General features: G+C 47.5%; 2 protein-coding genes across 3 annotated transcripts in view; one reads left to right on the forward strand and one right to left on the reverse strand.

Moving 5' to 3' along the window:
- Positions 1–2,344: 2,344 nt before the first annotated feature.
- SNCG (synuclein gamma) lies at positions 2,345–12,840 on the reverse strand. The gene is made up of 5 exons (XM_007478210.3): positions 11,988–12,840; positions 9,281–9,322; positions 8,443–8,570; positions 3,550–3,630; positions 2,345–2,706 (listed from the first exon to the last, which is right to left on the reverse strand). The coding sequence occupies exons 1-5, from the start codon at positions 12,106–12,108 to the stop codon at positions 2,686–2,688; spliced, it is 393 nt and encodes a 130-aa protein (XP_007478272.2). The 5' UTR covers positions 12,109–12,840; the 3' UTR covers positions 2,345–2,685.
- Positions 12,841–15,822: 2,982 nt separating this feature from the next.
- The window catches only part of MMRN2 (multimerin 2), a 45,373-nt gene continuing 41,086 nt past the window's right edge, over positions 15,823–20,109 (forward strand). The window contains exon 1 of one of the 2 annotated variants that reach the window (XM_007478031.3): positions 15,823–16,206. In XM_007478031.3, the coding sequence (XP_007478093.2) occupies positions 15,968–16,206 (239 nt within the window). In that variant the 5' untranslated portion in view covers positions 15,823–15,967. The remainder of the gene's footprint in view (positions 16,207–20,109) is intronic. The other variant, XM_007478030.3, reaches the window with a different exon arrangement.

The raw sequence follows: 20,109 nt of genomic DNA on the forward strand, positions 1-20,109 counted from the left end.
TCCTCATGTCTGCCTCTTCACTTCCTTGGTTTTCTTCAGATTCCACCTAAAATCCAACTCCCTCAAGAACACCGATTTTGATAATTGCCCTTGAATGAGAATGACCTTCTCTACTCCTTTGACAATGAAGTAACCATCTGGATCTAATGCTTTCTGTCTCCTAATGCCTCCACTTGATCCTGTACATGTCATGCCAACACATCACTGTTTTCCTGTTGTCTCTCCCATTAGAATGAAAGTTCTTTACACTCAAATGGCTCTAAAACTGTGGCAAAGCAATACCACTACTAGGTTTATTTCCCAAAGAGAACAAAAAAAGGGAGGGGAAGACCTATCTGAACAAAAATATTTATAGCTGCTCTTTTTCATGATAACAAAGAATTAGAAACCAAGGGCATACCCATCCATTGGAGAATTGATGAACAAGTTGTGATATATGAGTATGATGGGATTCTATTATGTTCTAAGAGAAGGTGAGGAGGAGGATTTCAAAAAAGCCTGGAAAACTTACATGAACTGATGCAGAGTGAAATGAGTCAGCAGTAGGAGAACTTTGCATAGAGCAATAGCAATATTGTGTGGTGAATAACTGTGAATGACGTATTCTCAACAACCTGAGAAAATACCAAAGGAAGGAATCCTGATAAAAAATGCCATCTGCCTCTAGAGAAAGAACTGATGGAGGCTGAATCCAGTTTGAAGCATACTATATTTTACTTTCTTCATTTTTGAGGGGAAAAGGTTTGTTCAAGTTTTCTTCTACAAGATGACTAATATGGAAACATGTTTTATAGGATTGTATATGTATAAAGTACATGAGATTGCTTGATATCTCAGGTTGGAGAAAGAGGGAGAGAATTTGGAACTCAAAAAACATTTTAAATAAAAGTTTAAAATTGTTTTTATATGAATTCTGGGGTAGAAAATATTATATTGTAAAAAATAATGTAATGGGGAGGGTAGGTGATTCAGTGGATTGAGAGCCAGGGCTAGAGACAGGATGTCCTTGGTTCAAATCTGACCTCAGACACCTCCTAACTATATGACCCTGGGCAAGCCCACTTTACCCCTGTCATCTAGATCTTACCACTCTTCTGCCTTGGAACCAATAAACAATATTGACTTTAAAACAGAATGTAAAAGTTTAAAATTTTTTTTAATAAGAAAAAAAGAATATAAGTTCCTTGAATGCAAGGAACTTGCCTTTCTCTGTATCTCCAGTGGTTAACACAGAAGCTAACACACAATAAACGTTTAATAAATGCTTCTTTCCCTTGTTGACCTCCACACCATGGTGAGATATCAAAGTAGGGTTTGGGGCCCCACATTGCATTTTTGAGAAAACAAAAGGGGACACAAAGAGCCTGGCTTGTAATTTAAATGTCTGACAGTGATAATGTGATGTTTGGTCCTGCCGGTGCCCAAAAGAGAAATCTTTTTCTTGTTCTTGACTGAGTGTGAGTCTGAGACAAAACATGATCATCTTCTGGGAATTAACTGTATTTTGCCAAGGTCTGCCTCTCATCTCCCAACGACTCAGCTGGGAATTCCCAATAGCCCAGGCAGCCTATCATTATTCCCATTCATTTCTCCACAAGCAAAATTCATGAAGAAACTGACTGAGTGATTGGATGGAACTGAATTATGTTCTGGAAGGACAAACCAAACGTGCTCTCCATAGATGCTGTGGTGCGTGAGATACATTGACTCGGTTGCTACTAGGCGGCCCCATGAAGTGACCAGAGACATCCATGTCAGAAAGCAGTTCTTAACCAAAGGTCCGAGGTGCTTCAGAGAACAGTTTCCAGGGACCAAGCCAGGGACAAGTAAGGACGAAGAGGAAGAAGAGGAAGCTCTGGCAGCTGGACCCCTGGACTTGAAAGTCCCGCCAGGTACCTTGGAAAGAATACTAGCTACCCCCCACCTTCGCCTCTACTGGAAAAACTGGGCTGCCCAACTGCAGAGAAGCAAAAGAGATCATGGGTGTAAAGTAATTGGACAACCTTCAGGGACTACATAAAGGAAAATTATCAGTTCGTCCTATTGTCTCGTCTCCTGGACTCATCTTCCCCTCTTGTCCATACTAAGATTTGCCTTACTAAGGGTCGGTCTGTGGCCGGAGTAGAGGCCACGATCAGTATGTACCCAGCTTCATGATACAAACTGAGGTCAATTAGTGGCAGGTGAGGGGTCAGTCTGTGGCCGAGGTTCTAGGACTGGGAAGAAATAGCAGGAATCAAACTCCTTCCTCCTTCCCCTGATGCTACCTGGTGTCGAGCTTTTAACAAGGGAAAGGGATGGGAGGAGGAGGAAGCCAGAGAGGTCCAGAGAGCCAGCGGGGAAGCCTAGTTCAACGGCAGTTTTATTTGGTATCGTTTGTAAATAAATAACTAAATAAATAAATGAAGCACACCCAGCATCTAGAGAGTCAACGTGAACAGGGGGGCACAAGGAGGGAAGGAGAGGGCAGTAACAAGGATATCCACATGGATGGGCGGATAGGGAGGCTCCAGAACCTGATGTTCACACGGAGCAGGATGTGTTTGCCCAATCAAGGACGGGGGAGGAGGAAGGCATCTGGGTCTGAGAAGGTGTCTGCTCTGGGCGAGGGAGGTGGCAGGGAAGAAGGTGAGCGTCAGCTAAAGGCTCCACAGTCCCCCGCCTGGCTCCAGGAGGGCTCTTCAGCTAGTCTCCGCTGCCCTCTACCTGAAGGAGAGAGTGAATAAGTCACAGACGGGCTGTAGTGAGCTGCCCGTCCACACGAGGACAAGCTCTCTGCTTCCTCTACATGCATGGCGAAGGCTTAGCTCTGCCATTTGGAGGACCCCATCCCCGGGTTGGGTCTCAGGCAGTGGGCATGCGCATGAGGCAGCCCTGCTCCCCATCTCCTCTTGTGGCTTGTGTTGTCTTAGAATCAGCCGCTAAGATCAGGAATTGGTCTGGGACTAGCATCGGGCTCCATTCTGGGGCCAGAGTAGGGGGTCATTTGGGGACGAGGTTTAGAGGCCAGTGTGTGACCAGGTAAAAGGCTCAGCCTTCAGCCGGGACGAGGCGGTCAGTCTATGGCTAGGATTGGGGCTCCTTTAAGGCTGATCTGGGTGGGGTAGCTGGAGTGTGGGGTCCAGTGGGAGTTCATTCCCTTTGCTCCAGAGCACTTTTGAGTAGGTTACTCCCCTGAGGCTATACCTCCACCCAGCCCTCATTCAAGTTCTAGACCTACAGCCGGATCCTGATTGGGGGCATGGAAAGGTCTCGGAGGTAGGAAAGGAGACAGGGATGCCCCAGAGAGAGCCCTGGGCCTGAGTCAAATAAGAGGGAAAAGACTGAACAGCAATAACAGCCCAGGGTGAGAGGAAGACAAAGAATGAATCAGGGCAAAATGAAGGGGGAGAGGAGGAGAGAAAAGGGCCCACAGGGAGGAAAGCCCTTCTCTTCTGCTCCTCTAATTGCTGCTGTCACTGAGGCCCAAGAGGCTGGAAGCAGAGGGCTAAAGAGGGAAAACCTGTCGAGCCCTGGGGAGAGGGGAAAGAAGGCATCTGGAGCCCCTACCTCCTCAGTAACTTCTGCAGCCTCTGCTGGCTGCTCTTCCGGAGCCCCATGCTCAGGTTGGGCTGGATTTACCAAGTCCTCCTGGGGAAACAAGAATGCAGCTGGTTAGAAGGGTTTGGGGCAGGAGCCCAGAGGGATTGGGTAGTACACAGGGCTCAAGGGGTGTGTTTTGAAGGGTGAGAAAGAGTGGGATAGAGAGAGGGTGAGGAAAAGGAAGAGGAGAGACAGAAAGGAAGAGTTGGAGGGAAGGGAAGCAGGAAGAGAGAGACAGGAAGAGAGGGAGAGATAAAGGCAGAGGGATGGAAAGAGAAGGAAGGAAGAAGGAGAGGAGAGAAGGACAAAGGAAAGCAGATGGACAGGGAGAGAAATGAAGCAGAAATAGAAAGAGGGAAGAAGGGAGACAGGAAGAGAGACAGGGAGAGGGAGGGATATAAGGGCAGTGGGATAAGAAGAGAAGGAAGGAGCTAGAGACAGAAGGAAAGAGGAAGGAGAGGAGAGAGGGAGAAAGGAAGGCAGAAGAGCAGGGAGGGAAGAGAAACAGAGATAGGAGGGATGAAGGCAGAGAAGAAAATCTGGGAGAGAAGCAATAAGAAAGGGAGGGAGGGAGGGAGATATAGGGAAAGAAAGGGAGAGATGCACATACTATATTTCTGAGCTAGAGACAATCTCCACTCAGTCTCCCATTCTGCAAGCAGCCATTTAAATGCAAATGGAATCAAATAGAATGCAATCTGCTGAGTTCAGCTCTCCCCTAAACAAGGGGTGCAGCACTTCTGCACCCACTCAGATGGCAGAATCAAAGAGGGACTTCACTATGGAATGCCTTTGATAGTGTCCCTGACAAATGGGAATCCAGCTTATGAAGATGTCTAGTAATGGCCAACCCACCCAATGAAGCCAAGGCCATTTTGGGATTCAGTGGCATCAAGTCTAAACCCTTCTTTCTAAAATTGTCACCCAATGCTCCTAGTTCTGCCAGAAGGGGCAGGGGGTGGGGGAGGGGGGGTCAGGATTCATTGGCACCAGACAGTATTTATATCTACGGAGGGATGTGGTGGATGTGTAAATGAAGGGTGGGAAAAGGCCTTGTGGAAGACTTGATTCTCTAGAACAATGACCCTTTGTATTTCCTAGTACTGAACTTTGTGCTTTCAGTCTTTTGATTTATAGTATTTTGCTGTACAGATCTGGGATCCTAGGACTGACTGTCCTGGCATCAGACCCATTTTCCAGATAAAGAGGGTAGAAAGTAAGGAACAAGCCTTGGGAGGGCCTGGGACCAGAGGGACAAGTTTTTTACCTCTCTCAGCTAGTTTATTCATCTGCAAAATGGAGCTCAAACTGTACCTGCCTCTGTGGGTCAATTAAGAAAAAAACCAAAGGGCTTTGCAAACCTTAAAGTCATATATGTTTGAGTTATTATAATATCTTTTAATCTTTACCTTCCATCTTAGAATTTATATGGTATATTGATTCCAAGACAGAAGTGGGGAGGGCTAGACAATGGGGATTAAGTGGCCAGGGTCATCCAGCTATCTGAACCCAAATTTGAACCCAAGGCCAACTCCAGATCTGACTATCCACTGAGCATCCACTGAGCCACCTAGCTGCCCCTATTCTTCTTCTTTCTTCTTCATCTTCTATTTCTTCTTCTCCTTCTCCTTCTCCTTTGTCGTCTTCTCCTTCTTGTCTTCATCTTCATCTTCTTCTTCTTCTTCTTCTTCTTCTTCTTCTTCTTCTTCTTCTTCTTCTTCTTCTTCTTCTTCTTCTTCCTAGCCAGGTATTCCCTATACCCGTTGCCTCCTTCCTGGCCCAACAGGTATCCAGAGCAGGGTCTCCCTACACACTGATCTTCTGACTCCCAGCTCAGATTTATCTCCTCAATACACTTTCCTCAAACAAACATTGATGGTTATTTGCCTGGTCCTTAAAAATCCTGGCTCAGCTAATATGGGGTTCTTGGTCCCAAGGCAGACATCTCCTCTGGGGGTTAATTAATCCAGTCTCTCACCCTGAAGTCCCTTTTCAAATTCATCTGAGGCTCGCTGTTAGCCTGACAAGGTCTCTTGCTGTGGGCAGCACAGCCAGGGGGATTTCCTTGGGCAGAACTGTGTCTGTAACTAGGGCACCAATGCCTGGGAACACAAGGTCCTCAGTGTTCCTGGTGGAGCCACAATACTCAGGTGCCTTGTGGAGGAAGGCGGTACAGAAAGAGTTCTCTGGGGCACTCCTGACTTGGAACCCCAGACTGATTATCCATTCTTCCTCATCAGTCCTAGAACCACAGATTCCCTGACTCCCAGCCCAGGAGTCTTTCCCTTACTCCAGCCCCCTACTCATTTATATTTATAGCAAATTCATCCACAGTCATGGAAGAAAATGGAAACAAAAGGCATTTAAGACAGCTGAACGGTGCCAACATGAGTGCAAACAATGGTCTACATTTTTGTGGTTATCATTCAATCATATCTAACTCTTCATGAACCCATTTGGAGTTTTCTTGGCAGAGATACTGAAGTGCTTGGCCATTTCCTTTTCCAGCTCATTCTACAGATGAGGAAACTGAGGCAAAAAGAGTGAAGTAAATTGCCTGGGGTCACACAGCTAGTAAGTATCTGAGGATGAATTTGAACTCAGGAAAATGAGTTTTCCTAACTCTAGGTCCATCATGCAATCAAAAACCCCAAAAGAAGTCATGAAGAGATAGATATCACTGAAACAACTAAACAGTAGTTCATACATTATTTCCTTTGTGTCTCATACAGTCTTGGGAGGTAAGAACTGTGGATGGTATTATCACCATTTTACAGATGAAGAAACTGAGGCTTGGAGAGGTTCAGACTTCTCCAGGTTCACCTAGCCTAGAGAGAAGGATCCAAAAATGGGATCCAAGAAATCACTTATGGTAAAAGGATGGACATGGACAGGGAGTGTCAACCCCAAGCGATCCTAGAAACTGTAACATGAAGCACTCTGGGTCCATACACTGCCTCCTTCACAGAGATCTGGGGAGAACAATGCCTTTTTAACTGCTCTAGGAAAGGACTCTAGATCTGAGTCCCAAATGAGAACCTTCCTAGATGAAGAGACCCCGTTCAAAAGACTTAACCTCTGTGAGGTTCAAGTGACCCATCCATAAAATGGGGATAAACATATGCTCACTATCTCTGAGAGTTGCGTTAAAGAAACTACTTTGGAAATACAGAGGTGTGAACTCTTATTATTCCATTTTATCTGACCCTCAGATTCTTTCCTCAAGGAATAATTGACTCTAAATTGCCCTGTGGAATGGGGCCCCTTACTAGAACCAAATGCTGTTTGCTTGTTTGTTTTTTCCTTAAAACACACCAAATGGGTTATTAGGCAGATCAAAGAAATGCCATAAACTTAGTAAAAGTGGATTTCAGCAAAGCATCTGATATCTCCCTTTTTTGATTGGTGGGAGGGAGCAGAAGAGAAAAACATACTTATTACGCTTGCAAGATGCTGGTATCTATAACTTATTTTAGAAAGCTGTCTGAAGTTCAGAGGGGTTCCATAGATTTAGGGCTTCAATGGACATGGGGGGGCACTAAGACCACATTTTACTGATCATGATTCTGAGGGAGAGAGAGATTAAATACTTACCTAATTGGTAAGTGTTTGAGGAGGATCTGAACCCAGGGCTCCTGAATCAGTCTGGCAAACTATCCCCAACAATAGACTCCTCTCTAATGAAATCGTAGGGTATATTAAGCAAGCACAATGTCCAAAAGAAGGGAGGTAATATTCTAGAGTATTTTTCTCTGATCAAACCACCTCCAGCCAATTGTGTTCAGTTGGGAAGCCCACATTTTGGAAAAGACATTGATGAGCTGGAACAGCTGAGAGAAAGTTGTGGTGAGAGGATGGTGGCAAGAGGACTCTAAAGATTGGTGAAATGAAATAGAAATGCTTAGTTTGGAGAAAAAGACTTGCTTGGTGGCATTCTCCATCACTTGAAGTCTTCAAGAAGGGTGACCACTTGTTGGGGATATTGTGGAGGAAATGCATGCTGATTCTAATTTTCTAGGAAAAAATCTTCCCAAGTTTTTATTTTTATAACCTAATAAATATAGTGATTTCTGTTCTGAACGATTAAGAGAGTCCAGAGCCAAGATGGCAAAGTAGAAGCAGGGAAGCTTGGAACCACCATGATATTCCTCTCCAACCAATTTTAAAAGAGTGCCATAAAAAGCCTTAAGAGTTAATCTACTGTTTCCCAGGCTACCAATCTAGACTCTGCCACTCACTAATTGTGTTACCATTTAATGTCACTGGATCCTCAGTTTCCTAATCTGTTAAATAAGGAAGTTGGACCTAATGACCTCTGAGGGCTCATCTAGCTCTTATGATTCCATGACTGAGAGTTAATAGACCTGGGTTCCACTTCTGCTTCTGAAGTTGACAAACTGTCTCAGTTTCCCCAGAAGTGCAATGAAGATAATAATCTTTATCATTGCCCCTAAGCAGGTTAGCTGTAAGGTTCAAAGGAATCATAGGCTCATAGTCCAGGGCCACACAGGAAGTTTATAGCAGAGCCACTGTGAGAACTAATGGTTTGGAAAGAACTTTGGGGGAAAGGCAATGTGGTCCTAGTTCAAGGAACCCTGAATTGCCCAGCCATATGGCTGTGGGCAAAACTACTTCCTTTCTCTGGAACTCAGTTTTAGGAATAATCATCCTACTTGGCAGAGCTGTTGTGAAGAAAAGAGCTTTGTTGACCTTCAAGCACTGAGGAGATGGAGGCCATTTCATTCTTAAGCTTCATCTAGCATGTGGCCATAGCTAGCTTCTGGCCAGAAGCCCCTTGGAATTTCTTGGGAGCCTCAAGGACTGATGACTTCTCTGAAATATTGAGCAGAGACAACTCACCTTCCTAACGATGCCACTGGTCACCACAATGTTTTCTGCCTCCTCCACGGTTTTATTGGCCACGGTATTCACACTGGCCACCATGACATCGCTTACCAGGTTGGCCTGTTCTTTGGTCTTTTCAGCAACTTGTTGGGGAAGAAAGAAAACATTTCTCTTGCTTCAGTTATTTTCCTTCCAGAATTCTCCCTCCTCCCCTCCTGGGAGAGGAAGGGGCTCTTCCCCAAAAAGTCCCCATCACAGTATGGTAATTCAACCTTGGCTTGGTCACTTGGACACTGAATTGTGTGTTCAGTCCTCCCAGGGATGATGTTCAAGCAAGAGATTCCACAATTTCGATCCCCAGATATGACTTTCCCCCACCTATTTGCACTCTAGATCTTCCTTTCACCTGAGGGCAGGATCTGATGACACCCCTAAGGGGTATTCAGGGGAGCAAAGGGCCAGATGACGTGGGGCTGAGATGAGAGAGAGAAGCTACAGAGATTCAATATTTTCCACTCCTCTCACTCTGATCTCGGTGGAGAAAGAGTCCACATAAACAGGGCTGTACCTCACCCACAGCCCTACAAGACAGGGTTGGTTTTTAAAAAGAGGGCCCCAGGAGCACCAGTCTCCAAATGCCAATGAAATCATGAGGAAGGGTCACCTACTTCCCCAGGGCCAGAGTCCTAGTCAGGTCAGAATGATAGTGAATGCCACAAGGAAGAGGGGGTTCCAGGGCAGAAAAGCAAGTCATGGTCCTTATTCTGGGGAATTCTGGGATTTGAAGTAGACAGCTTTGTAGAGAGAGTCCCAGTGACTCTCCCTCGAGTCATGGGTGGGCCCAACTCCTTACCTGAGGTCACACTCTGTACTACACCCTCCTTGGTTTTTGTCCCTGTAAAGGAAGCAAATATTGCATTAATTCTCAGAACATTCCAGGTATGCGATGAGTCCTAGGCTTGATCTCTTCTTCCTGTTACGCTAGTGCATCTTCTGTGTTCCCAGCATAGGAAAAAAGAATATCATATAATACAGGAGGATGAACTTTTTGTTCAGGTTTAAGCAGTAAGGGGAGAAAGGTCAGAAAAAGCTCAGAGGGACACAGGGCAGAGATTAGAGGGACAAGCACATGGAAGATGGAGAGATGAGCAGCTATTAAAGAGTGGAAGGGGCAGAAAGATGGGAGGAAGAAAGGATGCAAGATCAGTTGGATAGAGGAAATAACAGAGAGGTAGATGATGGACAGAGAATGGGAAAATAAGAAAAAAGCAAACAAATATTGGGAGAACAGTGTAAGGAACAGAGAAACAGAAAACTGAAATGGAGTGTGAATGCAGAGAAGTAAGGAAATAGAGGATGGATGGGGAGAAGGACAGGAGATGAGACAGGGTGGGGACAGTGAATAGGGTGACAGAGTCTGGAAGGGACTGATACTGAAATGAGGAGGAGGTAACTGATCCTTCCTCTTTAGCCCCCTCAGGGGGCATTTGAAGAGGGGATGACCAAGTCTAATTCTCTCTTGGGGTAGCAGTGTGAAGAATGATGTGTATAAGGTAACCAATACATCCCTTCTTCAATCCACAATCTTATTCATTCATTGGGGGAACTCCAGGCTATATCAAAGGGTTTGGAGGAACCCCAAAGGACAAGCCTGGACAGGATGAAAGAGCCTAAACCCCAAAGGAGGAGGGCAGTAGAACCAGTTCAAGGCACAACTTCTAGGCTATCCTACCACTCCCCCCAAGACACACTGGGTACCATCCCCTCCAGAGAATTCCATGTCACCCTCCTCATGATCCATCTCTCTAAATACTCTCACCCTAGTCCCAGGAACTGCTGTAACTCCTTTTCAGCTTGGGACTTGCCACAGAGAGCCAGATGGACTGTCATTGTCTGGTCCCCTGAGCTCAGGAACATCCCTGTCCCCTCCTCCTCCCACCTAGCCCCAACGGAGAGCATCAACAAGATGGTGCAGTGGGAAAACCATTAGCCTTGGAGTCAGAAGACCTGGGTTCAGATCTGTCCAGCTTGGGGAAGGCCACTGACCCTTCTCATTCTCAGTTTGTGCTCTCTAAGGTCCCTTATCGGATCCAGCAGTCTGAGTCCACGGACCTGGCTCTGGTTCCTCGGGGTCCTCCAAGTCCTGCCTGCTAGTAGGGCTTGAGGCAGGGGCCTGACCTAAATGGCCCCTGGATGAGTGACTAGGCAGAGGGAAAGAAGCTCCTTAAGACTCTGTGCTCCACAAGATGAGTGAGTGGAGGAAAAGCTGAGTCACGAAATCCCGGGAAGCTGCCCTTTTTGTGGCCACCAAGGAGCCGGGATAATGGGGGATGACGGGAATGGCGGAACTTCAGCTCTGACTATTCCCGCCCTCCAGGGACCTCTCCTCCAGCTTCCCCAGACCCCCAACGCTGCAGACAAAGCCAGCGATATCAGAAGGCTGGGGGAAGCTGCAGGTGCCTGGTGTGAGCCAGGAGGAGCAGGAGGGCCACATGGGCTTAGAGCAACGTGCCATTCCTGGAGCCATCCGCAGGAGTGGAGCAGGTCGCTGCCCCCAGGAAGCGCCTCGGAGGAAGAGGCCCAGACACCAGAAGCAGCGAAGACAATAATAACCGGGCGGGCGAGGGAGGGAACACCGAGGATCTCCGTCTCCCTTTTAGGAAGAGGAAACTCGGGCTTTGTGCCCCGTGGCTAGTGAGGGCCGGACCGGGACACCCGGATTCGGACTCCTCTGTAAGCTCGGGAGGCCCCCCATTTCCCGCCTTGCCCCCCCCCCGCCTGTGGGATCTCAAAGGAAAGGGTCCAGGCAGCAAAGCTGAGGCTAGGGCCGATGGAAGCCCCCCGGAAAGAGGAGAGACAGGGAAGGGGATTTTGTGAGGACCCTCCATTATTGCAAAGCATGTACATGTCCCCGCAGCCCCCATCCCCAGAGGTTCAGCTCCCTCCTTCCCCCGATAGGCACGTGAATCACGGAGGCCCTGCACACGAGTCCACACGGGAGAGCTGCTTCCTGGGGGCTCCGGCGCTCTAGGGAAGACGGCGACCTTCCCATCCATCGTCCTGGGAGACTCCAGAAGCCCGAGCGCTCTAGGGCGTGGCCCTGATGGCAAAGAGCCCAGTTTCTCCCGCTCTCTCCCTCTTCAGTCAGCCCCAGTTTCTCTGGCCCTTCCCCACGGGGAAGCCCAAATGCTGCCCAGAACCCTCGACTGAAGCAGAGCTGGGGGGGGGGGGGGGGGGCTAAGCCAGAGGGACCCAGGAAGGCCTCTGGGAGGGCAGAGGGCAGGCAGCATCATCACCACTCCTACTTCCTGCCCCCCTTTTAATGACCCCACAACCGGGGTTTCATGAACAACCCAGGAGCCTGGAGGAGGGCTGGGAGGAGCAGGAATTGGACCTTACAGGGAGAGGTCCCCACCCTCTGCAGCCTGCTTCAGCATCCTTGGGGGTGCCACAGCCTGAACCCCTGAGGAGAGGGGCTCCCCCAATAGCTGTCACTCTTCCTCCCAAGCCCCGGAGAAAGGAGGAGGCTGAGGGTCCCCCCATTCCTTCTCCCCACTTACCCACATACATCACCCCCTCCTTGGTTTTTTCAGCTGCCTCAGTGACTCCTTGCTTGGTCTTCTCCACAGCCCCCACGACCCCCTCCTTGGCAATGGAGAACCCTTTCTTAAAAACATCCATGGTGGCTTCCTGGAGTGGGGCAGGATCAGCCTCTCCTCAGCCTCCTGCTCAGTGCAGTCCAAGTGAGCGGGATGCTGTTGCTGCTGCTCTTGGTTCCTCCGCTGGTGGCCAGTTAGCTCCCTCCCTGCCTGGCTGTCTCTTATTGACAAAGTGCACTGCAGTAGAGCCAATGCCAGCAGCCAGGCAGTGCTGAAATATTAATGCTCCGGCGTGGCCTGGTGGGGAGCAGAGCAGAGAGGAGAGAGAAGAAAGGAGTGTGGCTGGCCCCCAGCCAGCCTCTGGAAGCTGCAATGCTCTTATTCCCTCCTCCAAGGGCAAAGTACTCCTGGAAGGAGAATGGGGTCCCGAGATGCCCAGGAGATATCAGGGGGAGCTGGCCTGATCCATCTGAGGACCCTGCCCCAAGTTAGCCCAATCTTGGGCTATTCCTGGGCACTGGAACCCACTCTTCGGTGGCCACCCCTTTTCACTGGAGGGTTATGAAAAATGGAGGATGTGACCAGGGAGCCCACCTGTGGTCCTTCCCCCTCCTAAGAGAACACCAGACTCCATCCTGCATTTATTCCCAGGGCTCAGCTCTGCTCTGAACCACCTCAACAAAGACCCAGTAAAATTGACCTTTTTTGGCTTTGCTCTCATTGACCCCCAGAATCTCAGGCCTGGGAGGGACCCCAGAGATCAGACACCCAGCAGAAATGCCCTCTAAAGGATCCCTGACAGATGGTCATCCAGACTTTCTTTGAAAACCTCTAATGATATTCTAGACCCAACCTCCCCTCCCCAATACATATACATGCAGAGGTTCTCAAATTGGCCACTTGTCAGTGAGTCATTGCTTCTTTTTCGTGGGACTGGATGTCCCCAGAGGGACAACAGAACATGCCAGTTGGGGATCTTTTTTCTAAACCCTGGTTAAAATTCGAAACCTATAATAAACCTTAAGAAATTTTTGGATTGCAAGCAAAGGTTGCCATATGAAGGATGGAGCTACCTAACATTATAACGTGAATAGCTAAAAATGAGTAATCTCTTGGGGGGAAAATGGGTTTTATTTTGTATGCTCAGAAATGCTAATTTTTTCAACACTGAAGCACTTTCTTTTTTCTTTTCTTTTATTGATTAAGAAACATTTTCCATGGTTACATGATTTATGTTCCTTCTATCCCCTCTCCCCCCACCCCCATAGCAGATGGGCAATTCCACTGGGTTTTATGTGTGTCATTGATCAAGACCTATTTTCATATTATTGCTGTTTGCACTAGAGTGATCACTTAGCATCTACATCCCCAATCATATCCCCATGGAGCCATGTGATCAAGCTAAATTAGCCTTTTTATCATCAGTTTAGTTTTTGCATAGGATTAAAAATGTCAGTTGAGTTGATGAAGGAAGATGAACAAATCTTTCAGGACGCCAGACAAGTTATTCTGGATTTTGGTTTTTTTGGATTGATTCTTTTTTTTAGAGAAGCAGACTCATAAGATCCCAGAATAGTATCATTTTTGCTCAGTTCCTTAGAAGTTGGGACCAGATTACTAATAAAGCAATGATTTAATACTTTTTACATTGGATTGTTTCCATTAAAAAATAGGCAACTGCTAATCTCCAAAGCAATACAAAACGTTTTCTTTGTTGCTTCAATTAGCTTTCTTAGAATGGATATGGAAAGGATCTGGCCTAGTTTCCAAATAAAACAAAAGTACAGTAAAAATTAAAAAAAATTCCTTGGAGAATGGGAACCTTAGGAGATCCTGCCCTTTCCGAGGGCCAGGTTGGCCGTGAAGTTTCTCAGGGATCACAGACCTAGAGCTGAAAGAGAACTTAAAGACCATGGGGCCTCTCCATCTACAGATGAATAAAGTGAGGACCAGAGATAGGAAGGTAATGTGGCTAGGGTTGCCTAGGTAATAATAAACAGAGCCTGAGTTTGAACTCAAGTTGTCTAGTAAATCTTTCCTCTGCCCTCATCAGAATGTCTGTAGCTTAGGTTTTGGGGGGCACAGCTAGTCAGTTCTTGGGGTGGGAGACAAAAGAGACCAGGTCTACCTCCCCACCTCTATCCATTCACTTCTGATTATATAGAAAAAGAAGTTTGGGGCAAAACCAAGTGCCTGGAATGATCCTCAGACACTTGGGGCTCATTGAGTCGGCCCCATTGAAGTTCTTTCCCATGATTCCAATTGGTCCTCTCCCAGAAAATGCCATAAGATGATACGGGGTACTGTACCACTTCTACAGCTAAGGATACTGAAACCCAAAGGAAAGGTCTTTTCCAAGGCACACACACACACACACACACACACACACACACACACACACACACACACACACACACACACACACACAGTGAGCCAAAGGGAAAAGCTTGGGCAAAGGCCAGATTTACTTGGTCTTGTCCTTTATCCTCTATTCCTGTCCCATTGCATCCAAGACAGGATTATGTCTGTCATTCAGTCTTTAGATTGACTTTCAGGGGGTCCTGGAGCCATTGGAGTCCAATGTAGGTGCCAGGGAGGTATTGGAGAGGATCCCCCCACATACACACGCATACTCCCACTCATGGCATCTCCTGATCTTGAAGACTAGATTGGGCTAGAAAAAGAACTCTGTCTTGGTGGGTGAACCAGCATCTCCTCTCTCAGTCCCCATCAGCTAGCCTGGCTTCAGCTACCATTGCTGAACAGGTGATTCCCGGATCTACACACCCAACCCCTAATCTCTTTCGCTGTACCTGGACGTCCCATGGGCACCTCAAACTCAACCCATCCAGAACAGAACTCCTTTGTTTCCCCTGGAGATTCCCCTTCTGGGTTTCTCTGTTCCTGAGGAGGGCAGTGCCATCTTTGCAGCCACCCTGTTAGCCACCTTACATCTTCCACTTCTCTCTCTCCCGCACTCCACAGAGCTAATCTAAGGCTAAATATGAACAATTCGGTCCACATGATCTCTCTTGTTAAAATTCCCTTTTCTTATCTCGAAAAGCCACCCTCTTGGCTTAAACCTTCACCTCCTCTGGCCTAGACTCTCACAACAGCCCCCGTTGGCCCCCTTGTCTCCTCTCTCTCCATTAGAGTCCATCCACACAGTTGCCACACTGATGTGCTTCAAGCCAAGCTCTCACCATTTCACACCCTGTTCACGAAGTCTCTGTGGTTCCTACTTGACTCCAAGATCAAACACCAGCTCTCTGACTTTGAAGGCCCTTTGCCATCTGGCGCCAGATTATTTTCCCAGCTGATTTTCCATTGCCCTGTTCACACATCCAACCCTCCAATCAAACCAGCCTATTTGCCATCCCCATCCATGACATTCCAGCCTCGCCTCCCCCCCCCCCAACCTTTGCTCAGCACATCTGGGATTCAAACTAGGTCGTGTCACTGCAGATGGACCCTGCTTCCATGCAGAAGGTCTCGTCTGATCCCAAGGCCAGATCCCCTCTCTGGGAAGTGATGGCTCCCGAGGTGGCCCAAGGAGCCACTCTAAAGCTAACATCCTCTTCCTGTCTCCTAGGGAGAAGGAGGTTAGAGCCCCTAGTTCCTGTTGACAGATAAATGTAAAAGGGCTCATCTACGGACAGAGGCGTCCCTGAATAAACTGTGACCTGAGACCAGGGCTGCTCTCTTCCTCCCTCTCCCCAAGTCCCAACCCCCCAGATGGCCCCAAGCCCCTTCACAGGAACTCTCCAAGCATTGTTAGGTGGCCTCTGACATTTCCAGGCGGCTGGGCCAGGGACAGCCTCTTCCGTCCTTTGTTGCAAGAATTCAGAGTTTTGTTGTTTTTTTTTTCCTTTAGAGGTTTAACTTGAAGGCTCTGGGAACCTGGAGCCTGAAGGCAGGTGCTTCAGACGAAGGAACAAGACATGATGGGACCACTCCTCTCGTGCCTCTGGGGGCTCCTTGGAAGGGCAGCGCTGGCAGCGTGGGCTGCAGATTCTAGGCACCATGGGGGCTACCCACAAGGGGACTTTAGCACCAGCTCCTACCCTCCTGGAAGTCCCAGCCCTCCCAGAACTGGGGAGCAGGAGACAGGGGTCCCTTTCCCCTTGCCTCTGATTCCCCCCTACCAGATGGAGGATGGACCCAAGGATCCCAGGAGAAGGTAAGGCGGTTATCTCCTCTCTGTTCCCCTGCCCCAGCCCTGTTAGGGCAATTGGATTGTGGGATTCCTCAGGATATGATCATCTGAATCTCAGGCTGGAAACTGGGCTGGGCTAAATGGCCCCTGAGGTCTCATCAAAACCTGAGAGCCTATGAACCAGGAAAATGAGTTTGGAGTCTGTACTCTTGTCATCTTGTGGCTTTAGGGAAAATCACTTGATTTCTGAGGCTCTGTTTCTTCATGTCATAACATTGGGATACCTTGTGAGGGGCACAGCTTGTCAACTAAAAGGCTTTTCAAAGCAACAGATCCATTAAAACCTGGGATCACCAATTTCAGGTTGGAAGAGATCTCAGAGGCCATCTAGTCCAACCTCCTCATTTTGCAGATGAGGAAACTGAGGTCCCCTGGCTTGTCCAAGATAATTTACCTAATAAGTGTCAGTCAAGATTTGAACCCAGATCTTTGGACTTTAAATCTGAAGCCTTTCTTGCTCTACATTGCTCTTCTGTTTTCTGGAAGCCTGGCCAGGGTATGGGAGGAAGACAGTAGTAGCTGTCCATAGAGGCGGAGAAGTGACTGCTGGATAGAAAGGGGAGGTCCAGCTAGGCACTGTGCTAAGAGTCAAGGATCCAAAAAATGGTAGAAGACTTTTGGGATGGAATGAACTAGGTGGTTTCTGGGGTTCCTTCCAACTCTTACTCTATGATGGCTCTGATGATGCCCAAGATGCTCATGAGTAGGGGATGAGGAGCATTCTCACAAGGGAGGGGGCTCAGGAGAACCCCAAGGGTCTTGGTCTCCTCCCTTGTTCTGAGCATTGTTTGGGGCAGGAGTGGGCAAGAATGGAAACCTTCTATTAATAATCGAAGAGGGATAGTAGTGATGACCCAAGTCAGCTCCTGATAACTTGAGAGTTTTTCCTTGAAGGAAATCAATTCTGAAAAGCCAGCTCAAGCCAAGAAAGTGGGGGAAGGGGTGGGGAAATGGGTTTGGCCTCATAAAATAGGGTGGCTCAGACATGAGCTCCCACACATCTTATCTCGACCATGCAATTCAATTCAGCAATCATTTAGTAAAGAAATACCTACTATGTGCAAGACCTTGTGCTGGGAACTAAGAATAAAAAGATTTTTAAAAATGTACCATCCCAAGGGTAGCTAGGTGGTTCACTAAATTGAGAACCAGGTGGGAGGGATATGGGAGGTACTGGGTTCAAATCTGACCTCAGACACTTCCTGACTATGTAATTCTGGGTGAGTCACTTGATGCCCATTGCCCAGCTCTTACTGCTTTTCTTCCTTGGAACCGATATACAGTATTGCTTCTAAGACAGAAAGTAAGAGATCGAAAAAAAAACCCCAAACAACTACCATCATCCCCATCCTCGATGATCCTACAGTCCAACAGGAGAAATAAGATTTCCTCAGATAACTAAGCTCTGAGGCAGACTATGAAAAGGACAAAGGAGGAAACCAGACAAAGTTCTTTAGGAAACTGGAAGAAGAGGGACAGGGAGTTTCATGGAGGAGACACATAGGATGGTCTTGTAAGGAAGGAAAGGATCTCGATAGCTAGAGACAGGAGGGAATTCCTCTTTAGAGGCTAGAGAGCTGATCCCAGAGCCCAGGAGTCCTGCCTCCAACATATACTGGCCGTGAGATGTCGAACACATTACTGAAACTCTTAGCACTCTGGGAAACTCTCCAAGTTCCAGGAAAATGCATTGATGAAAGCAGTTTCCTCATCCCAGATCTATAAACTCACAAGCCCAGGCTTTAACCTGGTTGTACAATCTCATCTGATTTAATTCTGCCCATTGCCTTGGCCTATCAGGAGCCTTTATGATCCTAACATCCAGCAGGTTGGCTGTCCCTCCATGCTTTGCATCATCTGTAGATTAAACGAGTGCATTGATTATGCCTTAATTCAAGTCATTAAGAAAAATGTGAGGTGCCAAGGGCCAAGCCCAGCTCCCTGGGGACTCTCCCAGAGCCTTCCTTCTGGGCTGCACTCCTCTGAATCTGCATCATGGTCCTGTCGCCCCAAGTGGCATCTTTCCATCTCCTACCAGTGAGCCCCTCTACCAAATCTTGCTAAACGACATCCACAGCCTTCTCCTGAACTTAGTCACTTCATCTCCAGGAGGACATGAGGTGATTCAGGCATAAGGGCCCCTTGCTTTTCCAGGTGTCAGAGAAGGTAGACTGTCAGATTTGGAACCAAGAAGACCCAAGTTCAAATTCTGCCTCAGACATCTACTAGTTTTGTTGTTGTTGTCGTTTAGTTTGTTTTAGTCGTGCCTGACTCTTTGTGACCACATTTGGAGTTTTCTTGGCAGAGAAACTGGAGTGGTTTGCCATTTCCTTCTCTGGCTTATTTTACAGAGGAGTAAACTGAGGCAAATAGGGTGAAATAACCTGCCTTTGGTCACACAGCTAGAAAGTGTCTAAGGTCAGATTTGAACTCAGGAAGAAGAGCCTCCCTGTCTTGCTGGACCCTTAACTAGTTATGTGTGATGGGCAAATAACCTTATTTTTCTCAAACTTGGTTTCTTTTTCTGTAAAATAGTGCTAACAATTGCACTAAATTCACAGGGTTGTTGTGGGAATTCAAATGAGATAACCCACATGAAGTGCTTTGCAAACCTCAAAGTAGACTATTAATAAAGGTTAGCAAATGTCACTGTTATTTCTGTAGTGCTCTCAAACTCACCAGTGTTTGCTAAATCCATTCCCTTCCCTTTTTCGTTTTGTAACAAAGTAAGCCAATATTTACTTTCTCTGGGCCTGTCAGGTCTCTCCTGTCTTCCGCGGTCTTTTAAATGTCACTGGCGTGATTTTGTTTCAGAGATCCATGTGGGTCTAGTGACATGGGACTCGTCCGGGGCATCCAAGCCCTCTCCGTCTTCTTACTTAGCCTGGGCAGCAGCTCCCAATGAACCATTCCTTGGGGAGCTCTCTCCCATTCAAAAGTCATTTTCCTTGGCAGAGGAAACAGACTCGCCACATGAGAAAATGGACCCCTCAGTCCAGAGGCCCAGGGTCAGAGAGAAACGTGATTGATAGCACAGTTTTGCCACAAGTTGGACCTCTTTGGTGAGCTACGAGAGGGATGGAGGACGAGAGAGCCAGAAGGACAGGATGGGACATCCTTGGAAGGGCGAGTAGAAGGGAATTCTAGGCTGGGAAGAAGGGAACAATCCTTGCTCTGGGTTATGGGATTAAAGAATAATAATAATGAAGTCTTTTGAGACTATCTTTAGGTTTACATGTTATCTCATTTGGTTCTCACAACAATCCTGTGAGGTAGGAGCTATATTATCCCAATTTTCCTGATGAGGAAACTGAGGCTGAGAGAGAGGTTCAGTGACTTGCCCAAGGTCACCCAGCAGAACCTGAACTCAGCTTTATTCAGAACCATAGCTAGGAGCCATGTGAGGGTGAGAGCCAGTGTCCAGTCACCAATCTGGCATTAGTTATTCAGCAAAGTGCCAACTTGGCCAAATGCCTTCTGGATGTTTTAGCTCCGCATCTCCCATTAGTGTTTACTGTGTACCCGACCCTGTACTAAGCATTAAAGATACAAAGAAAGCCAGAAATTTGATCTGTGCCCTCAATGGACTCCCACTTTAGTGGGGGAACCACCAGATAAATCACCGGGTGCATCAAAGATGTACCCACAGCAGAGAAGGGTGGTATGAAAGGAGATGACTTTACTGCAACCATTTCCCTACTGGAAAGACAGGGCTGCTCAGCTCACCCCAAGATGATCCAACACTAAGGAGCTCTGTGATTAGGTGACCCCTTCATCCAAGCCGAAGAAGCACAGCCTAGCCAGAAAAGGCCAGTGGAGGTCATTCCATCTTTGCCTCCATCTCTGGGAAAGATGAGGTTAAAATAC

Source organism: Monodelphis domestica, chromosome 1, assembly GCF_027887165.1.
Source record: "Monodelphis domestica isolate mMonDom1 chromosome 1, mMonDom1.pri, whole genome shotgun sequence".
Lineage (NCBI taxonomy): Eukaryota > Metazoa > Chordata > Mammalia > Didelphimorphia > Didelphidae > Monodelphis > Monodelphis domestica.